The sequence below is a fragment of the Narcine bancroftii genome, chromosome 7 (genome assembly GCF_036971445.1).
Source record: "Narcine bancroftii isolate sNarBan1 chromosome 7, sNarBan1.hap1, whole genome shotgun sequence".
In the NCBI taxonomy this organism is placed as follows: domain Eukaryota; kingdom Metazoa; phylum Chordata; class Chondrichthyes; order Torpediniformes; family Narcinidae; genus Narcine; species Narcine bancroftii.
Genome location: NC_091475.1, coordinates 156,640,753 through 156,664,419, shown reverse-complemented (window position 1 = coordinate 156,664,419; position 23,667 = coordinate 156,640,753). Strand labels below are relative to the sequence as shown.

General features: G+C 37.2%; 1 protein-coding gene across 7 annotated transcripts in view; it reads right to left on the bottom strand.

Moving 5' to 3' along the window:
- LOC138739254 (disks large homolog 2-like) overlaps positions 1-23,667 on the bottom strand; it is a 784,112-nt gene that overhangs the window by 228,298 nt on the left and 532,147 nt on the right. For all 7 annotated transcript variants that reach the window (XM_069890958.1, XM_069890959.1, XM_069890960.1 and 4 more), the window contains one exon: positions 15,632-15,746. In XM_069890958.1, the coding sequence (XP_069747059.1) occupies positions 15,632-15,746 (115 nt within the window). The remainder of the gene's footprint in view (positions 1-15,631; positions 15,747-23,667) is intronic.

Below are 23,667 nucleotides of genomic sequence, written 5' to 3'. Positions count from 1 at the left end.
TAAAATGGTTGGAGAGGTGGGAGTTCAAGGAGAAAATGGAGGTCATCTCTACTTTTGGAACACGGACAGCTTTCATCGAGGAGATTTGGATTTGACAAAGTTTGTATAATACCGTTAATTTAGTCATTGCATGGACAAAATATTTATTTGGTAATTAGAATTTGGTAATTTATTTGGTAATTAGAATTTGCTAATATTTCAGAATCATGTTGGGAGTTACAAATCATAAAACATCCCCTTGTAGTACACAACTGGCTGTACCTGCTGCCCACAGCAAATAAAACTTGAAAAACTGCAGATGTTGCAAGTGTGAAATTACACAAAAATAAAATGCTGGAATTACACTCAGTTGGTCAGGTCAAAAATGCTTCATCGGAACCATGGAAGGATCTGTTCCGATGAAGGGTCAGCTGTTTTGACGAAAGTGCATCAATACAACACATTTGTTTTTCTTCCCACAGGTACTGCCTGACCTGCTGAGCTACTTCAGCATTTTCTGTTTTCACATCTATAATCCCTGCTCTTCTTATTCTGTGGATTCTCATCCTCAGAAAGAAACTCTGCGGACGAACATTTTAATCAATGCACATTGATACGGGTGAGCAGATGGAGCTGGGGTGGTTGGGGTGGGTGTGCAAGGAGAGCAGAGCTGAGCAGTAATGAAGATACACCACTTTAAAAAAAGTAAAATCTTCCCTGGAATTCTATTCACTGAAAATCTGAAGAAACTAAAAATACAACATGTTTATTATTGCTTGAAAGAAATGAGGTGACACAACCTGAGGTTGAGATTAATGAATAGTTAAATATTGCAGTGGTGATGAGAGAGACAGACATTCTGGAACATTTTGTTTATTTCTGTGGAGGATTGCAAAGGCCGATTAGTAAACAACTCTGTGTTTGTGCCATGTAAGAGGAGTATGACATTCGATCCCCTGAGCTTCTAGTTAACAAGATCAAGGTTGATCAGTTGGCCTCATCTCTGGTTGCCCACCTAAACTCTACAATTTTTGACTCCCCTGTTGAACAAAAATCTGTCTATCTTGGCTTTGAATTCAGTGATTGAGACTTCTCAGCTACTAATATATTCATCGAATCACCTCCACACTTAATGATCCTTTAAGAGAAGACATTTCTCCTCACCTCTGTCTTAAATAGGCAACACTTTATTCTGAAATTATTTTCTCTCATTTGAGATTCCACTGCAAGAGGAATATTCTTGGTATGCTAAGGCCTCTCAGAATCTTTTTTCTTCAAAACTCCAACAAGATCCTTATAAGTCAATCTCTTTAGCCTGGGAATTAATCAAAGCAAAACTTTGAACTGCTCATTATGTAAGAATATCTCTCTTTGAACAAGAACAAAGCAGCATACAAGCTTCCCTACTTTTATACTTCATCCCCTTTGCAATAAAGGTCAATATTCCATTTGCCTTTCTAATTGCCTGCATTTCCAATGTTTCATGTACAAGGACATCCAAATGCCTCACTTCAGCATCATTTTGTGGCTTCTTTCCATTTTTTTTTCATCTATTCTTCCTGCCAAAGTCAACAACTGCATAACTTTATGTTTCCCCTCCAACCCTCTTCCCACCTACCTGACGGACAACTCCTAACACTTAACCTTTCCACTTCTTGGCTTCACCCATCTACAGTATCTAGCAGATTTGGCCACAGTACATCCAGTCCCTTCTTCTAAGTTATTCATACAGAATGCAGGTAGTTGAGGTCTGTAATACTCCACAAGTTACAGCTTGCCAATCTGAAAATGATTCAATTATCTCAACTCTCTGTTTCTGCTATCTAATCCTTCACCCAATGTCATGATCTCTTGCTTGTGCAGTCATGCTTTATGTGAAAACTTATTGAATGCTCTCTGAAAATATATCACATATAATCAAGATAGCGGTGCTGCTATAGTTGCCGTAACGGCAGTGCTGTTGCTAGTACAAACCTGGGAAGAGCGGGAGGAGTGGAAAAGACATCCTTCAATGCCTTATGGCTCCATATATTTAAATTGCCTGAAAAATTAAGCTGGCAGTATTTTTACATTGAAGAACCTGGGCGTTCATGCCCAAGATGGAAATGCCCACGCTTGACAGTCCAGACTATGATGATTGTGGGCTTAGAAGGAGCAGCAGAGTGTTACAGATCCCAGAGCGGGAGAACACACCATGTCAACAAACAGGAGCCTGGGAGCAGACTCTACAGGGAAGGGCATCACAGCAGAAGAGCAGCGTGTGGCTCAGCAGCCAAAGGACTCACGCTGGTCTGTGGGTTGCTGGCGACTGGGTTCTGAAAACCAGGTAGCAGGAGTGGGAGTCAATGGCAAGCAGGACTCCTAAAGAGCCTCGGGTGCTGACAGCTTAATCACATCAGAGGTTTGGAACTAGGGGTGTGGTGGGTAAATGGGATGCTTCAAGTCTAGGTTCACTGCTGGAATGGACAAGAGGCCATGTGACTATGCATAGCAGGGTCCACTGACACTCAATGTCTCTTAAAGGACTCCCTTTTGCTTTTCCTTCTTATCTTGATAAGGGCAATGGACTATTGGCACCTCCTTGTGTACCTTTACAGGGTAAAAAAGGAAAACAAATATTGTGTATTTTGTGTACAATAAATGATGCTTGATCTTGTTACTTTACCCACCTTCTGTGTAACATTTTCAAAGAACTTCACTACATTTGTTAAACGTGCTTACTTTCATACAACTAAGTTGATTTTACTTGATAAAAATATGGCAGTGCTGCTGTTGGTGCAGACCTAGGAGAGTGGAGAGCGAAGACAAGTGCAGCTTTGCAAGGTCCTACTGCTTGGTCGTAATACTGTCAGTTCCATACATGCTTTAATGCATGATTAAGTAGCCGACATTTTTTTAACCATGGGGTTTGTGCCCAAGATGGGGGTGCCTGTGTTGGGCATCACACCACAAGGTGTTGCAGACTCTGGGAAGCAGCAGACCGGTGGACAGGAATAGAATTGGGAAGAACACCACCACCCCCACGATTGAGAAGTAGAAGCATAGGAGATGGTGACTATGCAGCAGGCCAGTGAGCGCCTCAGCAGTTTAAGGACTCAAACAGCTTATGGGCTGCTCGCGATTTGCAGCTGAAACGACCCACACAGGCTGCAGGCTCCTGGAACTGGCTTATGGGAACCAGATATTGGAACCAGGATTCAAGAAGGTGCAAAGGGTAAGAAGGACTCCTGAAGTGCCTGAGGCACTGAAGGCTTCCTGATCATATTGGAAGTTTGGATCTGGAGCTCTGGTTGCTGACGGTTTGAAGTGGAGTCTGTGGCCGCAGAGGCAGCGGGAGCACTAGAAGCAAATCCACAGATACCCAAAGCTTCTGATGGGACTCTCTTTTGCTTCTCTTTCTCCTATTACTAGGGGCACCGGGCAATGCTCAAGGCATTACACAGTTATTTGCCTTATGGCAGATAAAAGTTGAAGTATATCACATTTTTAATGTATTATTATGTGACAATAAAAGGAACCTTCAACCTTAATAACATCCTTTTAATAGGATGTTGGTTGTGGCACAGTTGGCGTAGTGGTTAGCGCAATGCCTTTACAGCTCCAGTGATCAGGATCGGGCTTTGAATCTCACGCTGTCAATGAAGAGTTTGTATGCTCTCCCCGTGTCTATGTGGGTTTTCCCTGGGGGCTCTGGTTACCTCCCACCATCTACATAGGTTAATTGGGTATAAATTGGGTGGCATGAACTCGTGGGCTGAAATGGCCTGTTACCGTGCTGTACAGTATATCTAAATTTTTAAAAACTGTTTAAAAATTAAAAGGGAATCTATATTTGACAATAGGTGGAATATCTAAAAATTGCATCAAGACTTATATGGTCACTGCAGTGTACAGCATAGAAATGGCCCTTTTAGCCCACCATGTTCATGCTCATTCTTTCACCCATCGACTCTAATCTCCTTTGCCTGTATTTGATCGGAATGCCTTGCCTACTTAATTGCCTGATTGAAAGCCTCTAAATCAACATAATTGTATCTGATTCTTATGATCTAATGGTATTTAAAATATTACTTATACATTCCTATCTTCATTCTCACTCTAAAACACTTTTTTGACAACTCTTCATATTTAACATAAAAGGCACTGAGTGGTACTCAGCAGAATAGATTTCAAAGGGCAAAGTCCAGGGCACCAATGATACTATATAGCAGGTCTGATGCAGTGAACTTTCAAGTAAATGTAGGTACCTGCCATCGTGCCCACCAGATTCATTTTTGTGAAAGACTGAATATTTGTTGAGATACATTATTTACAATTTTCTTCAAGGACAAAATGATCATAGGAAAAGCAAGAGAAGCTGACAGAAGGTAGTCCACTCTAAACTCACCTTTTTACACAGTTAAGCAATCACTCATGGATGGGGACAACTTGGAGCAATCAAGGATTATTTGATCCTATCTGATAGGCATGAAGCTAATTCTTATTTACTTTCATGATCTGGAGTAAAGACCAAAGACTGGACACAATATTTTATATTCAATTTTCATGTTTCTGCCATTTTTAGTAAGTTAACTTTAGTTGCAGTCAACTTTCACTCCAATTTAAATTTGACATGCTTTCCTCTAGAGATTCATTATAATCCTACCACATATAGCTTCTTATTAAATTAGCTAATCCAACAGAAAACCTTCCTGCTTTCCAGTCACAATTTCAAGCCGATTAGTCGGAAGCCTATTTCAGTGGAGATAGATCTCTAAAAATGAGATTACATCCCTTGTTTTTATTTTGAAAATATTAAAAGGAAATCTGAAAGGAGTAGGAAGCCGGAACAAATTTCTCAGAAATTTCTCTTGGTCTTATAAAAGGGGAAGGGATGCAAGAAATTGGTTCTCTAGAAATACCAGGATATCGCCAATCAAACATGTTAGACGTGGAAAGATTGCCAGCTTCAGGAGTGTCAGTGGTCACTTCTCTAAATTGGAAAGGACAAAAATTGCTCTCTCTCTCGAGAAGGTATAACAGAAGTCCTCGGCTCAGGCAGCACCCCTCCCCTGAGGCTGATGCTTCATCTCCTTGCTACTCATCCACCTTGAACTGTTCTATCCCAAATAAAAAGTCAAAACAAAACAGACCAAGTTGAAGATGCTTTGTCAGACAGAGTAACACAAAGAGACCCACATGAAGCACACACCGTTCTTAAATTGTAAATGTACTGAGGTCATAGTAACAAAAGCACACACAAGTGCCGTTCTGCTTCCAGTAATATCACTTTATGAGTGGGAGGACTAATAAAAAGAATCAAAGAAGCCCAGAGGCCAATTACAATCAGACCAATTATAATAAAAAAGGAAAGATCTGGTTCAGTGTTAAAACAGCATGAGAATCAGATTAAAAGTACGCTTTGAGTTCTTGGCAGTGAGTGAACAGAACATAATGTCACAAATATACTAGGTAGGCAGGTTTCACGGACTAGTCATGTATTTCTGATATACTTCACCATTATTAAGCCACATTTTCCATAAAACTATAGTAACAAATAAACACCTGGCTTTCAGCATAAGCAAGTCAATGCCCAAATGGATCAAGGAAAGGCCAAATTATTGACGATAGAAAGCTTGTGAGAGTATCATGAAATAGTGTATGATTTTCCGATGCAAGTAAAAATAACTACAATAGAGAGAATGTGTTAAGACTCCCAAGATTGATTCCTAGGACGGCTGCATTGTCCTGCGGGGGAGATGTTAAGCAGACTACGTCAATACGCAGTAAGTGACTGGAAAAGCAAATTCAGTTTTGATGAAAGTTTCTGACCTGATATATAGACCATTAATTTTTTTCTCCCACTGATGCTGTCTGACTCTACTGTGTTCCTCCAGCAGATAATTTTAAGCTGAAACAAATGTTACATTTGACTTCACTGCAAGATCATTGGAATGCCAGATTTGAGTATGTACCACTACAGTAATAAACAGCTCCAGTGACGCTGTACCTGGAATATCTTTTACAGGTTTGGTTTTCTTACCTAACAAATATTATACTCATGGTAGGGGGATTCTGATGAAAGTTCACCAGATTGGAATTTAGGATCAAAGAATCGTCTATTCATGAGAGATTCCTTGACTAGAATTTAGAACAAAGAGTGTTGATTCCATTGCAACTTTTAACATTGGAATGGGGGTTGATGGACAGATAAAGGGAGTTGATGGACAGATAAAGGGATTACACCCTCCCACCTGGGATTTCAAAAACAAGGGAATACAATCCAACCAATCAGCATTGAAATTATAAGAGATTTATTCATCCAGGATGAAGTGAATTCTTGCAATTCTTCACCTAAGAAGGATTATGGAGACTAAATCACTGAGTTTGAAGGGCATGTTACAGGTGGCACTCCAGTAAAAGATTAAACTGAAGAGGTGCAAAGGGCTAAGGGGCCAAATTCTGCTCCATCTTTTGGAAGTTACCAGTGATAAAGTGCACCCTCACAACAATAGATAAGAAATCATACTGATCACCATGTGCAATGATGTTACAGATACATGCAAGGAAAAAGATCATTTTTGACTGAAGTTTTACTACTGTACTACATCATGGTAGAAATGCATTGCTGACATTTACTGACATTGTTCCACATAAGTAACAATCGCTTTATCTTTTCTGTGCAAATGTGCCAATTCCAAAATTGCAAAATAGATTATTTTAATTATTTCAATTGATTTTGTTTTAGTTTTACAGGAGTGATTTTTTTTCTATTGCTTAAATTTGGTTAATGTTTAAAGTCATTGAAGAGATGCCCTAACTTGAGTTGTTTTTCAATGTTTCTGACTTGTAGAAACATTGAAGGTATTGATATTAGGTGGGTCGTATTTACCTCCACCAGTGTATAATGCCTTATACATCATGAAAATCCCTCCTGCTGCACAGGGACTTGCCACCAAGAATTAGGCTGGTTTTTCCAGCAGGTTTAGACAGGGGCAAATATCAGCCCTATATATTTGCATATAAAGTTTATACAACATAACATACTTTGATAGATCGATAACCATCCAACTCAATGTATCTGCTCCTATTCCTCATTCATATCTATTTTTTCACAGTTTGCCTTTCCTTCTATTGATTAAATTCTAATAACCTATGTTTTTGCAAAGGTACCAGTGATGAAATTGTCAGTGGCTGCCATTATTACAAAACAAAATGTGTTGCAATTTTTGGAGAATACACTTGTATAGTTAAACATAAAGATCCAGGTGTTGCTGTCAATAGTTCCCTTTCTTCTCAGGATCAATTTCTTTAAAAGCATCTTCTGCTTAATTTTGAAGAAATCAATGAAATTTTTTATATCGGCCGATATTTATGAACAAATATAGCAATAAAATATCCAATGGGAACCAATAATTATTCAGTAATCTCTCTAGCTCATTCATAATCAGTTTTTTTGTTGATGATTATTCCCTTTTAATTTTATTTCAAAATTCTGTGGACTTTTTAAAAAAGCATTTTCTTTATTCTTTTTAATAATTTGTTTGTATTTCATCAGCTGCCTTGATCTTGTCAACCTGCTTCAATCTTTACCTCAGGTTCAGTGAATGAAAAGTTGTGTCTTTGGCTTACCTATTGTGGTTGGTAAGAGTTTTCAACGGGACCAGAGCTCAGCTAATAACAATGATATCATCTCCTTTCTAAAATCAACATCTGACAATATTCAACATTGGTAAAGGGGAAGCCCATACCATAGATTTTACTTGGTCTTTGTGGACTAGTTTCTTTAGAGCTATTGCTTTGTCTTTGACCACAGAATCAAGACCAATACTTGTAAGAAAAATTGTCTTTCAAACTAGAATTTTGAGACAGATACTATACTATTATCTTTTTTTAACCATTCTGGTATTCCGAATGCAATAGCAGTTTTTGAATATTTATAATGATGGCAATTGTTTGAAGAGGTCGTCCTAGTAATTTAAAATGCCCACTAAAGTATTGCTGGCCACTCTTCCAAATTTTCTCAGGGGACAGATTGACACTGGAAGCAAGAAGCTTGAAAATGACATCTTACAAATTGGCCATGTGAGGCACAGTATTTTGCAGCTTTCCTCATCATTTGCATCATTTCCTTGAAGTGACTCATTCTCAGGTTTACATTCTCTAGTTTTTGTTACTATTAATAAGGAAATGTCAACAATTTTAAACTGAGGTTTAAAAGAAAAATAGTATCCTTTCATAACAAACCAGGAGCCAATAAGTCAGAATACCAGCAAAAACAGACCAGATTGTTTGTTCAGATAATTAGCTAGGGGAGACAACTCTGAAATTGACAGATCTTGGGAATATTGTACACAATGAATATATAAATTAAGAGGAGAAATAGGGTCACCTGCTCCTCCCCTCTATGTTTCACCATTTTCTAATTTAAAAAAAATGATACAGAGTGGTAGAACCTTCTGACCCAAGAAACCTGTGCCACCCAATAATTCTCAATTAATTTACCAACCCTCTACACTTTTGGAGCATCCAGAGAAGACCTATACATGTCATGGGGAGAGCGTAATAACTTCTTACAGATAGCATCAGATTCAAACATAGGTCTCCGCCACTGTAATAATGTTGTGCTACCATGCCACACATCTGTGTATCTGACTGTAAACCCAACTCTGCATTCAAGCCTGCCTCCAGTAGCTTTTCATTTAAAAGAATCCATCTGTTCTTGTCTTAAAAATAGTGAAGGACTTTTATCAAACGCCTTACTAAAGTCCATGTAGACAACATCTACTACCTTACCCTCATCAACCATCTTTATCACCTCTTTAAAAAATTCACTTAAAATTGTAAGACACGACCTGCCTCTCACAAAGCAAAAGACTTACAACCCTCTTTGTCTAACTATAAATGGATAAACCCTTATTTTTGAACAATGTCTCCTTACTTCTATATTCTCCCACAAGGAAGCATTCTCTTCACCCTATCAAGCCTTTTCAGAATCATAGTTGTCATCTCTCACTCTTCTAAATTCAGTAGAAAACATGATGATAACAATAATGTTTATTATCATAAACATAAGTAACATAATTATGCACTGAAATTCTTTAATGATGTAGCCAAACCCTAACGTGTCCAACTTTCCTCAATACACAACAGACCTGCTGTAGGCATTGGTCTTAGTAAAGCTTCTCTGAACTACTTCCAAAACATTTACATCTTTACTTAAATAAGGAAACAAATACTGTAGCAATAACAACAAATATTAGGAATTACATTTCCCTGGTAATAATCAATAATATTGTTTTAACTTTCCTAACTACTTGGTACGTCTGCATTTTAATTCTAGGAATTTGCACATACACATTCCTCTGCAACTCAGAATTCTACAATCTCTCACCATTTAAATCATTTACCTCTATTTCTAAAATGCACAATTTGCTACATCTTTAGTCATTCAAATATTTCTTAGTAGTTCCTTATGTAAATTACTTTCCTACCTGTGGCATCAGCAAATTATAAATCATACTATTCATTGTTTAAGCTTCCACCACCACACATGCCAGTCCATTCTTTGCATCTGTGCAGAATGCTTGGCCTGAAGATTTCCTTTAAACTTTCCCCTTCTCTCCTTAAATGCATGCCCTCCAGTATTTGATGGTTTTACTCTTGGAAAAAGATTCTGACTCTCTACCCTATTCTCTCATAATTTTATAAACTCCTACCAAGTATTCTCTCAGCCTTCACTGTTCCAGAGAAAACAACCTACATTCACCAAACTTCTAGCATCCTACTAGCTCATCTCCTATAGTTCAGACAAAAAAAAACATCCTGGCAAATGAAGTGCCAATTAATGAAGAAGACGAAGCCTGTGTAGTTAACCAGTAATCATGGCTTTTATCAGCAGAAACTAGTGGTACAATAATGTAAGACAATGGGTGCATACACAGTTATACCCAAGGGGAGTGTCTTTAGTGGTAGAGATAATACACGTCCAATGCCAGTAAAGTAGACTAAGTGACAGTGAGAGACTGACAACTCAACATAGATTCACCACAGCAAATTTCTTCTGTACTCTTCTAAAGGCCTCACATCCTTCCTGTAATGGGATAACCAGAATTGCCCACAGTATTGCCCAAGTGCAGCCAAACCAAAGTTTGATGTAGCTGCAATATGATTTCCTTACTCTTATTCTCAAATCCTTGTCCTCCTTTACCACCCTATCTACTTCTGTGGCCACTTGCAGGAAGTTATGGAATTGGACTTCTAGATTCTTCTATACATTAATGCTGTTAAGGGTCTTCTTATTAGCTGTGTACTTTCCCCTTGCTTTTGACCTCCCAAAGTGCAAAATGTTCTTGCTCAGATTATACTCTGCCATTTCTTTTCCCATTTCTGTAACCAATTGATAGCTTGCTGGTTCCTTTGGTGACCTTCTGCACTGTCCATGACTCCTTCAATCTTTGTGACATCTACAAACTTACTAATCCATCCATCTACTTTTTCATCCAAGTCATTTACATACATATCATGAACAGGGTTCATAGCATTGATCTGAGTGAAATACCTTTGGTCACTGACCTCCAGCTAGAAGAAGACTACCCTCTTTCTTTTGTGGGCAAGGCAGTTCTGGATCTAAACTATCAATTTACCATGGATCCCATGCATCATTACCTTCGAGATCAGCCTACTATGAAGGACCTTGTCAAATATCTTATAAAGTCCATGAAGACAAATTTACTGTCCTACCTTCATCACCTCCTTGAAAAACTCAAACCAGTTCTTCAAAGAGCCATGCCGGAAGTCCCTAATCTGGCCATGTTTTCCCTAATGTTAAGTCTCTTCTCCAATAGCATCCCTATCACTGATGCGAAGCTCACCAGCCAAGAGTTGCCTGAATTATTGATATTTTCTTCCTTCAGGACTTCACCTGTTTCTTTGGTCTCCTCATCCAAGTTATTTATGTAACTTGTAAAATGTTGGGACCCAATATTGATCCAGGCAGAACACATTTATTTAATACTGCGTACCAGATAAAGAACTTTTAAGTCCGTCCATGCAGATGTGTTACCTTCTACACCATGAGTTTCTTTTAAAATTTTCTGCAAAATCTTTTTATGTAGAACTCATAAAATGTCTCCTGGAAATACAAGTATAGTAATTCTCTGGCTCTGCTATATCTAAAGCGCATGTTACTTCATCAAAGAACAATAAATTGATCAAACCTGATTTCCCTCTTACAAAACTATGTTGACTTTGCTTGATTAACTTGAATTATTCTGAGTGCTCTGCTATTACATCTTTAGAAAAAGCTTCTAACATTTTCTATACTATAGATGTCAAGTTAGCTGGTTTGAAGACTTTGCATGTCGTCTCCCTCCATTTTAAATAAAGGAGTTAGTTTTCTTATTTCCTAATCGAATGAAATCAGATGTTAGTTGAAGTATATTTCAAATGATATCAAAATTAAGAAGGTTAACTCTGCTTTTGAGGATTCTTCAACTGACAGCACTTTTAGTTGAAATTAATTCAAGATCATTAATCAATATTGTAGTTCACATTATTTAACTCCACATCACAGTGGTGAGATGAAATTTGACATCATCTAGCATACATTTTGTTTCATTTAGACATACAGCACGGTAACAGACGAGTCTGTGCTACCCAATTACAACCAATTAACCTACAACCCCAGTGCATTTTTTTGAATGGTGGGAGGAAACTTGAGTACCTGAAGGAAACCCATGCACACACAGGGAAAACATACAAACTTCTTACGGAGTGTGCCAGATTTGAACCACGGTAGCTGGCACTAACCGCTATGCTAACCGTGCCATTCAACTCCCAAATCTCAAAAAAGCATTCTGAAATACTGTTTAATGTATCAGATAAATTCAAAGTATCAGCAATATTTTATCCACTGATTTAGATTTGATCAACTATAACATGATGTCAGTGAGAGATTCAACTTAGGTTTAACCCAACCTTTCTGAATACATTTTTTTTACCTCACATGAAGATCACAAGGATTTCCAACTTAAATCAATTGGAAGAGGAATTAAAAAAAATGTTAGCCAAGAAATTATGCTTTTGTTTCTCAACAATATGTAAACATTAGAATTCTTTGTATTCAGGTATAGTGGAACATGAGCAACAGATAAACCAATAAAAACGTTTTTATGGAATTCAAGCAAAAACAGATTTTGATTGTAAGCCAACATAAATAGTTCCTTTAGCTTCCATAATGTAAGATGTAGCTGCATTCAATGTTCTTTCAGTCATATGAAAAAAATAATGACTAGCTAATGCAGGAAATCTGTAATCTTTGCAGAGTATTTTATAGAATTCAATAGCCATGTTTCTCTGGAAAAATGTACATTTTGCATTAGAAATAAATTAATTCTTTGCACTTCTATAGTTTACATTTGGTAGATATTTAACTCAAAAGTAAAGAACAATAAATTGACATTTGAATGTTTAACAAGCAAACCAAGCCATTCATTCCTGAGAAGTAAGTTGAACTATCACCATCCTATATTGAAATCTCATTTCAATACAGAAGTATGTTATATGTTCTTTATGCAATTCAAAGAGATATTATGGAACCCAGCTCCCACTTCTTTAGAGAATCATTTTTAAAAATCTCCTGCAAAGTCTCCCACATCTTCTTCTGTGTCCAACTTTATTTAAGCCAGAATAGAGTTTTCACCTTCAGGTGAAATTGGCATATTTTTCCTCCCAACAAATCCCTATTTCAATTTAGCTCCATTTATTCCTGAAGTTTAAGTTGGCACCCCTTTATCTTCCTTATACAACATGCAGACATTTTCCCTTTCAGTTAGTGCTAGCTATCATTCTCCATTGGAACTCTAAAGTATAATGTCTAACTTTGTCCAAGTCATCAGAATTTCTGCACCCAGATTTTGTCCTTTTTTTCTCCATTGCAATTCATGTTCATCATTTCCTCTTTATGGCACCATATCTTCAATTTCATTTCTATTTTTCTATAAACTTGAGTTTTCCACTGTCATCTATTCCCCCCCCCCCCCCCCCCCCCACCACCACCTCCCTTCTGCCCTTTATTTTAAATCCATTTCTACCTTTTTTGGTGTCTTTTACACATTGTATTGCTGTTCCTGGACATGATTCTGATCACTGCAAACTGTAATAGAAAAACTGCTGTCCCAGTATGAATACTGCATTAGTAAAAGCAGCAGAATCCACTTACATAATCAGACAGAGATAGGTTGAAGCACGTTTGTGTGAAAGGCTTGGTCTGAATTGAATTTACCACCAAGTACTGACACAAAAAAATCATAGCTGGCATATGTGAAGCAGTAGGAAAAGATATTTCATTGTCTCATACTCCCTGACCTTCTCTTCCTGCACCACAAAGAATGAGGCAAAGAAAACAGCTCACAAAAATTCTTATACCCAAGTGAAAATAAAGGATTGACAACTGTTTCCAAGAATAAAGTGAAATAATCATACACAAATTTTGATTTATTATTTATTCACAGTTGTTTCCGCATTTTAAATTTATTTTCTTTACTCATGACATTTTCTACTTGCTGCTTCTGAATGACTATGGGAGACGAAGAATTTTCTTCCAGGTTCTACTGACATTCACTATACAATCAACAACTCAAAGTACATAACAATATGACTCACTCATATTCTTCATTAAGAAGACTCGCACATTTTTTTTGCATTAAGAAGAACACTTTTATTTTAGCAAATTCCTAAGTATCTGGATAGATAAAAGCTATTTATGCTATCTATTTCTGTATAATACTTAAATTCACATCAGAAAGAAGATTAATTAAATTATGCACAAAAGCACAAGCCGAGAGATGGAAAACACAATTGAGAAAGAGACAAACAGCACTCCTGTAATTTGTTCTCCCTTCAAAAGCTTGGACAGAAGTTTGCTCTTCATAAAGCACAGATTTTGATATTAAGAGTACATTACACATACAATTCTGCCAAGAAGCACAGCCTGATTATACTTAACAAAATTCACAGCCAACAGCAAGAAGTGAGTAACAAGAAGATCTATGGCACCTCTCATATCACCACCCAGTGGTGGAGCTAATTATAGAAAATATGCAGATATACAATATATCACTGAATGTAAAGGAGCTCAGATTCAGTAATTAACATTGTTTTCAAGTTTGCAGATGCTTATGTTCTTCTTTAATAAATGGCAATAGGAAGGCTTTGGGTTGAGCTGGCAGTTAGTGTCACGTTAGATCTAATAATGAAGGCAAGGGTTTTCATGATCATTGCTCAGAACCCCACATGCTGATTCAAAGGTGACTAGATAGCCCCAAATCACACAAGACCGTTGCTTCATCAGCGGAAATAGTATTCTAAGACATGGTTTTCCAATTAGGGGCTAAGCATGATCCAAATTAATTTTATAAAGTTGTGTCATGGGAATTGGATTACAATACCCAGTTTCCCTTGTGCAAAATGGGTCTGCACATGTTGAATAGAAAAGATCACGTTAATGCATATTCTCTTTGCAAGTGGTGCACACCTGCCTTATTGACAAATGCTCCTCCAACTTGTTTTTTCAGTCAATTGCTTTAGATTCAGAGCAGACATAGACCACAGATCAGCAGAGCATAGGACAGGCCCTTCGATCAATATGTCTGTGCCAAACATGATGACCAAATCAAACTAAAATTTGTTGCGTGCACCTAATCCCTCCATTCTCTTCATGTTCATGTGTCTATCTAGAAGCCTCTTAAATACTACTATTATATATACTTCCACCAGTACTCCTGGCTGCTTTTTCTAAGCATGTACTACACTGAATAAAATATTCTTAAACTTCCTCTCCTTCACCTTTAATTCATGCTGTCCAGTGTGAGACAACTATGGGGACCTGCCTCTCACAAAGCCATAATGACGTACTTCATATCCTTAAGTGTGCTTTCTACTATTTTCTCTACCACTGATGTGAGGCTTACTGGTCTACAATGTCCTGGATCATCTTTTTTCCCCTTTTGAACAAAGGTATAACATTAGCCATCTCCAATTCTCTGGGAGTTCTCTGATTGGTAGTGAGAATGCAAAGATCTTTGTCAAGGCCCCAGCAATCTCTTAACTTATCTCTTTCAATAACCTTGGATAAATAGCATCAGGCCCAGAATCATCCATCTCAGTAACTTCCAAAAAGACCCAATACCACTTCTTTCTTGACCTCAAAATGCCCAAATGCATAAGCATTCTCCCTGTCACTATCCATGCCCTTTTCCTTGGTAAAAGTGAAATGTTAAAGATGCTCATGGAAGGCAAGTTTGAACTTCACCTACATTTCTCATTATGAACTACAAACAAGTTCTTATTAGTTGCTGCTGCTCTCTGCTCATTTCACCTCAGATTGTCATCGTTGACACCCCAAAATCAGCTAAAGATTTTGACCAGCTTCCAAACAATGATTGGGGACATAACTATGACTTAATCTTGCAGTGAATAAGGCAATGTGGCTTTGCCAAATTCATGGTTCTAATCTTGGCTGCATTAGGTATGTGCAGTTTGCTCCACATTGACACTCTGCCCCTTTTAGTCAAGATCCAATTTAATTTCAGGAGTATATAAAAATATACACATGATACACTAATGTAATAAATAGCTGCAAATTGAAATAGTGGTAAATAATTGTACTTACCTGACATATAACGAGCGTTTCTGGTTGGTTCTTAGGGAGCCAGACCCAGAACTCATACTGTGATTTAGCATCTGCTCCCGCAGGTCATGGATTTTTGCCTCAAAACGGCTGTACTCTTCATTGGGAATGTGAAGCAGAGAAAGAAAAAAAAACATAAAATATCTGGAATCATAATTTTATTTTACAATACATTCAATATCAGGCTTATTTGCTGTAAAATTGCAAAAATATTAAGACTCTCTCTATTGCTCCGGATCACCCCTTCCCCACCATGCACATCTACAACAGGAAGCATTGTAGTTTAAACACTATTTATGGAATTCATTATCTTCACTTTTTGATGGACGAATGCATTTCCAACAAACTTATTTCATATGGTTCTATTGTTAATAGCTTCATACAGACCTACAACAGGCATGTTGTAGCTGCAAAGTTAAATGACTTCAATATTGCAATTGTCCAGATGCATATTTGTCAATAAAATGTTGAATATACATGAAACATCTTCTAAAAAATTGTTAGGCACTTTATATTAGAATACTGTGTATGTAAGATGCATTAACACAGCGAGAACAATTCCATTAAAAAGCTGCACAGCAATTACAGTGCAAAAAATGAAACAACTTTAACTGGTTTACTTCAAACATGTATGTTTTCATTGGCATTTACATGAAAAATAATTACAGTAGAATTTTTATCACAATGCAAATTTGGTATATGTAAGGGTCTGAATTTTTCAAAAATACTGATTTATAGCTCTAATATTGTAATGTAATTTTAAACATTGTCAGGATACAGGGAAAGAAATATGAAAACAATCAGAACCTGGTACATCTCCGATAGTTATATACATCAGCCTGCAAAATACCTGCATTCTGCTTCAGAATGATCCAACATTACAAATGAAAATACTGTCTTAAGAATTATAATGATCGTACAGCACTTTGCACAGAAAGACCATAAGAGCATCCATCCTATTATTTTAATCCAATGTTTGATCTACCGAAGAGATTTTCAAAAGTCTATGTTTTTTTCTAAATATAAACTACAATATAATCACCTATTAAGGAAAGAGTTATGAGAGCAGTAAAAATCACAATAACTCCTTCAAAGCACAAATAGCAAATTATATTGCAATACATATACACATTTTCCACAGCAGGATAACCTCGACAGCCAACTGAGAGAAATCACCAGGGAAACCAAACACATTGAAATGGATTTCTATAAACCTCCATTCCAGTTAATTTCAATAGAAACATTTTAAACTGGCACCTGAAAGCAGTACAATGCTATTATTCCATGGGTATCGCTTAAAAAAAACCCCAGTTTCTCACCTGGAAACAAGCGGACCTTCCCAATTACGTTTGAATCTTCCCAGGAACAAGAAGAAATCAGGGCTACCCTGTCAGAGCAGCGGCAGTGGAGCTCAAGAAGGAATGACCCATTACTAATGTGCAGTCAAACCCAGAGTCATTTCACCAAGTTGAAGCATCAGTGTTTTCTGTTATTTCAACTCGTCATCCTATTACTGCAGTCTATGATGGCACATGATGGAATGGTTTAATACCTCATATCATCAAACAACAAATGTCTTTAAATACTGACAGCAGCTTTTTACTGCAGATGGCAATCATTATCAGTCAATTTCCTCTATTCTGTTCACCAGAGGGCTTTCGCATATCTTTATCCAGGCGAACAAGTCTTAATAATTATTTTCCATCAATATTCAACTCTGATTTACACTGTTCCCCCCCCTACACTCCCCCACACTACCTGCTAGTTAGCATGTTCCATTTTAATTCATTTGTTTACAGGTTTATATGATTCAAAGATCAGAAGAAAGAATGAATAAAAATAATTTAAATACATTCATAGCTTCAAGAGAAAAAAACTTCATATAAAACAACAGTGGCTATTATTTGTGCATTAAGAATGAACTTGTGACTTGGTATTTGAAAAGGTGAATTATATGCTTTTTAAAAAAAAAGCCATTATTATTTAGAGCAGCTGTCAGCATAAATAGCTGGAGGAAATTTCCATTCTCTATATTTATTCAGCAGAAATTCAAATTCATAATAAGAAATGCCAATCTTAAAGGACATCTTCTTCAATTCAGATAAAATTACATTAAAAAGGAAACGCTTATCAACATTGAGCTGATACAGTATGTATTTTTGTGAAAAACATCCTGCCTATTTTTACAAACTTTATTGCTAGATTTCATTCAAAATACTTCTATTTTTATTAGTCAAGTTAAATAGCTATTATTACTTTGTAAAGTAACAGAGTGGTCTAGAAAAACTGAATGAAATTAAACAATTCTGCAGAAACAAAACAGGTAATAGAACAGGCACAGTGGACCAACTTCAGATTTACTCCTCAATTGTGCACTCTGCTGTTATTAGTAGCCAGATTGACAATGAGAGCATTCTAATTAATGACAATACTCTGGCATAGGAAATAAAAACAGTCTCCTGCTGTTCATCATTATCCACTGACCCCTGCTGGAATGTGTGATTGCAAACAAGATGGGGATGAGCAAAGATGTCCACATCAGATATCCCTGCTGACTTTCTTACAGTCTTGCAACTGTAAGAATCTAGAAAGCAGACATCAGTTGAAGTCTTTCTCCCTCAAATAGTTATTGACACTTCATGAGCTAATTTTAAGCAATTAAAAGATTTTTGCATAAGATGATTTCTTTAAATATTATTTTCTTGGCAAACACACTCAGTTGCTGAAAACAAATGATAAATTAATTAAAGAGATGTCAAATTAAACTTTAAATTTTAGTATTCTAATGCTTTTACTCAAGATAATCCAAATAATTCCAAGTATTTCTATAAAATTCAGCAACATAAAATCGTTTTTACTGAACATAGAGCCATTCTAAATCCAAATAATTATTTATAAATAATTATATTTAACCTCACATACATTATGGTATTTATACAATGTCAGATAAGCATTAAGCATATTGAAATCAATGTCCATTGAAATTTAACTTTCAGAGGGACATTGGGTAATATTGCAGAACTCAATATGATATCTTAAAGGATTTTGCAAAAAAAATTAAAAGATTTTACCACTTATTGATAACCATAATTTTAAATTCAATCTCACTCTATTGTAATTTTATTTCAGTACTTGATAACTCACACCAATGCCACATATCATCATACTACAGCCTCTCCCCGACTTGCTACCCTCCTGACCTACGACTGAAAAAAATAATGGCTGCGTGCATACGATAAGAGAGGGGGGAAGAAGAGAGAGAGGACAATAGAGAGAGGATGAGAGAGAGGTCAGTTGCCATTCAGTAAGTGCATATGCTTGCCAAAGATGGCGAACAAGAGGAAAAGCCCATCCCTTGCAGATAGATCTGTCAAGAAGCCAAGGAAGACGCTCGATTTGGAATAGAAAATGACTTGATTTATGGCTTCTACATGCCATGTTAACGTACTTCAGATTTACATCCTTTTCACGATACGACTGGTGGGTTAGAACGGAACTCGGACGTATGTCGGGGAATAATGAAGAAGAGTGCCTCATACTTCTAGTTTCTGCAAGTAGATTTGAAAATAAGAGGAGAGACAATTTGCAGGAATAATTGCAATAATTTTGAGCAGCAATAACCATTTTACTTTCAAGATATCAATGTAAACTTAATCTAAAGTTGAATAGGCTAAAAACTTATTAAGCCTTCCCCAAAAGTAGGCATGGAACAGGTGGGGGCTACAATAGTATAACCAGGTACAATTAGTCCATGACTTTCATTGCACTCAATGTAAGCACTTGTGCAAATTGGAATAAAAAAGTTCAACAGATTTTAGTCATAAAATTTACTTGTAAAAATAGATACAAGAAACACAAAAAAGTGCATAGTTTCCCTAAATGCATAATGTCATTTAGTCTATATATTTAGAATGTTATCAGCCATTCCACATTTGTAGTATTAGTATTTTCTTGCCTTTGTTCATGTTGCCTCTTTGGTTGCCACTTAAGAGTGTTTGAGAGGCTTTTCAGAGTCTAGTTGTGGCTGGATCATCGACTGCAATCCTTGTCCACAAAGCTTGAGAGTTGGCTGCATCAAATCTCAGCATGTTCTCCTTATAACCTGAAATGTGCCAGTCGACATCCCATTGTACTGGAAGGTCAATAGTTTTCAGGCAAACTTTCGTTAAGTTGATGATCTTTCTGCAGCACTTGAAATTTATCTTGGTAAATCTCCTGTCAGGAAAACTGCATGAAATGAAGTCAACAAGGGCCTTGCATTATTTTGCAGATTTTTTTTTTTGCAAATCTGCAATCCAAAAAAAAAGGGGCAACCATCAAATGTTCATTAAAGCCATCAAGAAAGCAGCATGAGCTGCAAGTGAGATGCCAAGTGAAAGGGTTTGATGGGGAGGTCCTCTCTCTTTTTCAGCCAAGTGAGGTCTTGATGTTTGTTGGTGTATTCTGACAATGAGTTATTTGAGTTCTGCAGAATGTTTTTGACAGTCTGCTCGGGAAACCATTCCACAGAATTCATTGTGCCCATTTCTTGCCAATGCACATGACATTCTGTGTTGATCAATGCCTGATAAATTTCTGGTCAAGGGTGTTAACCTGAAAAAATATTTTTTCACAAAGGACAGGTTCAACTGATAGGAACTTTGCTTGTCAATGAGCCCATGCCCATCATTTATAACTAGGGTTAGGGTTAGAACTTAGAACTCAGAACATAGTGACAGGTTAGTGCTGCATCTCTCTTTGTTGAATATATGACAGAAAGATCAAAGACTGCATAGCCTTCCTGTCCATTATCACAGAAGTCTTAGATGACAATGAGTGGTCCACATTCAAAGATTCAGCATCCCAATTTGATGTAGGCACTACTGGCATGACTGAATTCATCAGGAAGTATGTGAAAGACTGTATGACTAAGAGAAAAATACAGGCAAATCAGAAACCATGGATGAAGCTCAAAGATAGTTTGCATCTGAAAGCCAAGTCAGAGACATTCCACCTCTCTCTCTCTCTCTCACATCCTGTCTCTATTGTCCTCTCTCTCTCCCCTCTCTCTCACAACTCTCCCTCTCTCTCTCTCCCTCTTTTTCCCTCCTCCCTCTCTCTCACACTCTTTCCTCCCTCACTCTCTCCCCTCTCTCTCTCACTCACTCTCTACCTGAAGAAGGCAGTCAACATCAGAAAAGGCCCCCATCATACTGGTCACAACCTCTTCACAGTTCTATCTTTGGGAAGCCTTAAGTCCAGCAACTCTAAAGTTCAAGAGCAGTTTTATCAACAGCTATCAGGGTCTTGAACTTCACCTTACTCCTCAAATCATAAACTACTCTGACCCTACAAAAAGGCATTATGGAAACACAAAATTTTTCAGGGCGTTACGGTTTGAATCCAGTGCTGTCTGTAAGGAGTTTGTATGTACTCCCTGTGTCAGTGTGAGTTTTCCCTGGTACTCTTGCTTTCTTCCACCCTTCAAAAACGTACTGGGGTTGTAGGTCCATTGGATGAAATCGGGTGGCATCGGCTCGTGGACCAAAAGGAGCTGTTACCATGCTGTATGTCTATGTCTAAATGTTTTTCACGACTGTAAGAATGAATATTTATTATCAATCTCTTTTTTAATATTTATTACATCTTTCCATATGGTAAATTAAAGTTTGGTTTAAAATTGAAGTTTGGTTTTAATTTTTATAAAGTATGTGTTTGACTTCAAGAATTAAGAAATTTTGTCCCTGCAACAGACTAAAGTTCCCATCTGATTCAGAAGGGCCACCATCATCCCAGTACTGAAGAAAAAACACAATAATGTGCCAAAATAACTTTTGACCAGTGGCTCTGATGTTTACCAATGTTAATTGTTATGAAATGCCAGTCATGGCTTACATTAACTTCAGCCTTCCAGCCAACTTTGACCCACTTCAATTGGCCTTTAGCCCAAACGGATGTCCGGCAGACACCAATTCCTTAGCCCCGCACTTGGCCCTGGACAACCTGGATGACAAGGACACCCAGGTCACACTACTGTTCATCGTCCACAGCTTCGTCTTCAATTCCATATACCCAAACCAACATCCTCAAACTTTGGGATCTTGGCCTCCCCCACCCCACAACTTGACCTCCTGTCTAACAGACCACAATCAGTGAAGATAGGCAGCAAAATTCTCTTCCATGGTCACACTCAACACCGATATCCCACAATGATATCTACTCAGCCCTCTATAATACTCCTTCTACTCCCATGATTGTACAGTCAAATATCATTCTAATTTCACTGATGATACCACAGCCATAGATCAAATATTAAATGATGAAACAGAATAAAAGAAGGAGATTGAGAAGCTAATGGTGCCAAGATACAGTGCCCTCCATAATATTTGGCACAAAGACCCTTTTACTTCCCTCTATTTGCCCCTGTGCTCCACAGTTTTAAATTTGTAATTAAACTATTTACATGTCATTAAAATGCACACCCCAGATTTTATTAAAGGTTATTTCTAAACAATACAATACTGTCGACATAGTCCTCACCAATACCCTAAATAACTAACTTTTTATTACATTTGTATTCTACTTTCCTAGTAATAAATAAAAAGTTTTACTGTGTATCTGCATACCAGCCTTTTAGGAATCATGCAGGAGTTCCTCATCACTCAGTCCTTTAGACAAGATGCTTTTTTATTTTTCATGACTAATGGACAAATTCTCATTTTCCCACTATATACACAGGTCTTCACCCATTCACTTAAACCAGGGGTTCCCAACCTTTTAGTTCCTCTGTACCCCTGGGCATTTTTATAGGTTCCTGAGTACCCCTAAAAATTAAGAATAAAAAAAAACACAACAATGTCCAATCTGACTGCAGATTACAACACCATGTATTGTACAGTAGTGGTTATTCTCTCAGACCCAATGAAAAGTCCAAATGTACCACTGGGGGTACATGTACCCCAGGTTGGGAACCCCTGACTTAAACTAATTACATTCCATAAAATTCAAAGAAATTAACATGAATACAAAGTTAGTACACTGGAATATTTCATGGGACTGTAAGCTAATAATTCCCTCAGGCCTCATGACCTGCCATTAATGGATTCGAAGAACGTTGTTATGGTGGTAAATAAACTAGCTGTCTTCCAAACTATCATGGACTCTGGAATCATTTCTAACAGAGAGGGAGATAGAACGTGATACCATAGACTTGTTGCTTTGACATCAATGGAAAGTAAAATACTAGAATCTCTTTTTAAGGAAATGGCGACAGAGTACCAAGAAAGTAAAAATAGTATTGACAGCCAATTTGAATTTTTGAAATAAATTAACATTTAATAAACCTGTCAGATATTTTTGAGATTGTAACTAACAGAACAGATAAGCCTAAACTAGTTCGTGTGGGGCATTTGGATCTTCAAAAGACCTTTAATACATACCACATAAGAGATTAGTAAAGTTCATGGTTGTAATATTTTCCTGATGTGGATTGAGGATTTCTTCGTGAACAAAAACAAAAAGAGGAATAAGCAGACTGGGTTTCGAATCCTGCGCTGTCTGTAAGGAGTTTGTATGTTCTCCCTATGTCTGTGTGAGTTTTCCCGAATGCTCCCGTTTCCTCTCACTTACTTCGAAACCTACTGGGAGTTATAGGCTAATTGGGTGGCATGGGCTTGTTTGCCAAAATGGCCTGTTTACCGTGCTGTATTTCTAAATTTAATTTAAAAAAAAATTATAAAATTTGGATTGTGAAGTGATGACCAGCTTTTAGCACTCAATAATTTTGATGAGAGATCAAATTTGTTAATGATACAAAGCTAAGTGAAATGTGAAAAAGGCTTCAGTGTAAGTGCCTTCCATGATGTTCAGGACAGACACTTTTTTTCCTTTATTGGCCCCTTTGCTCCACAGTTTTAATTTTGTAATCAAACAATTCACATGTAATTAAAGTGCACATTCCAGATTTTATTCAGGGTTATTTGTATACATTTTGGTTTGACCTTTTAGACATAGTCCCCTCATTTCAGGGCACCATAGTA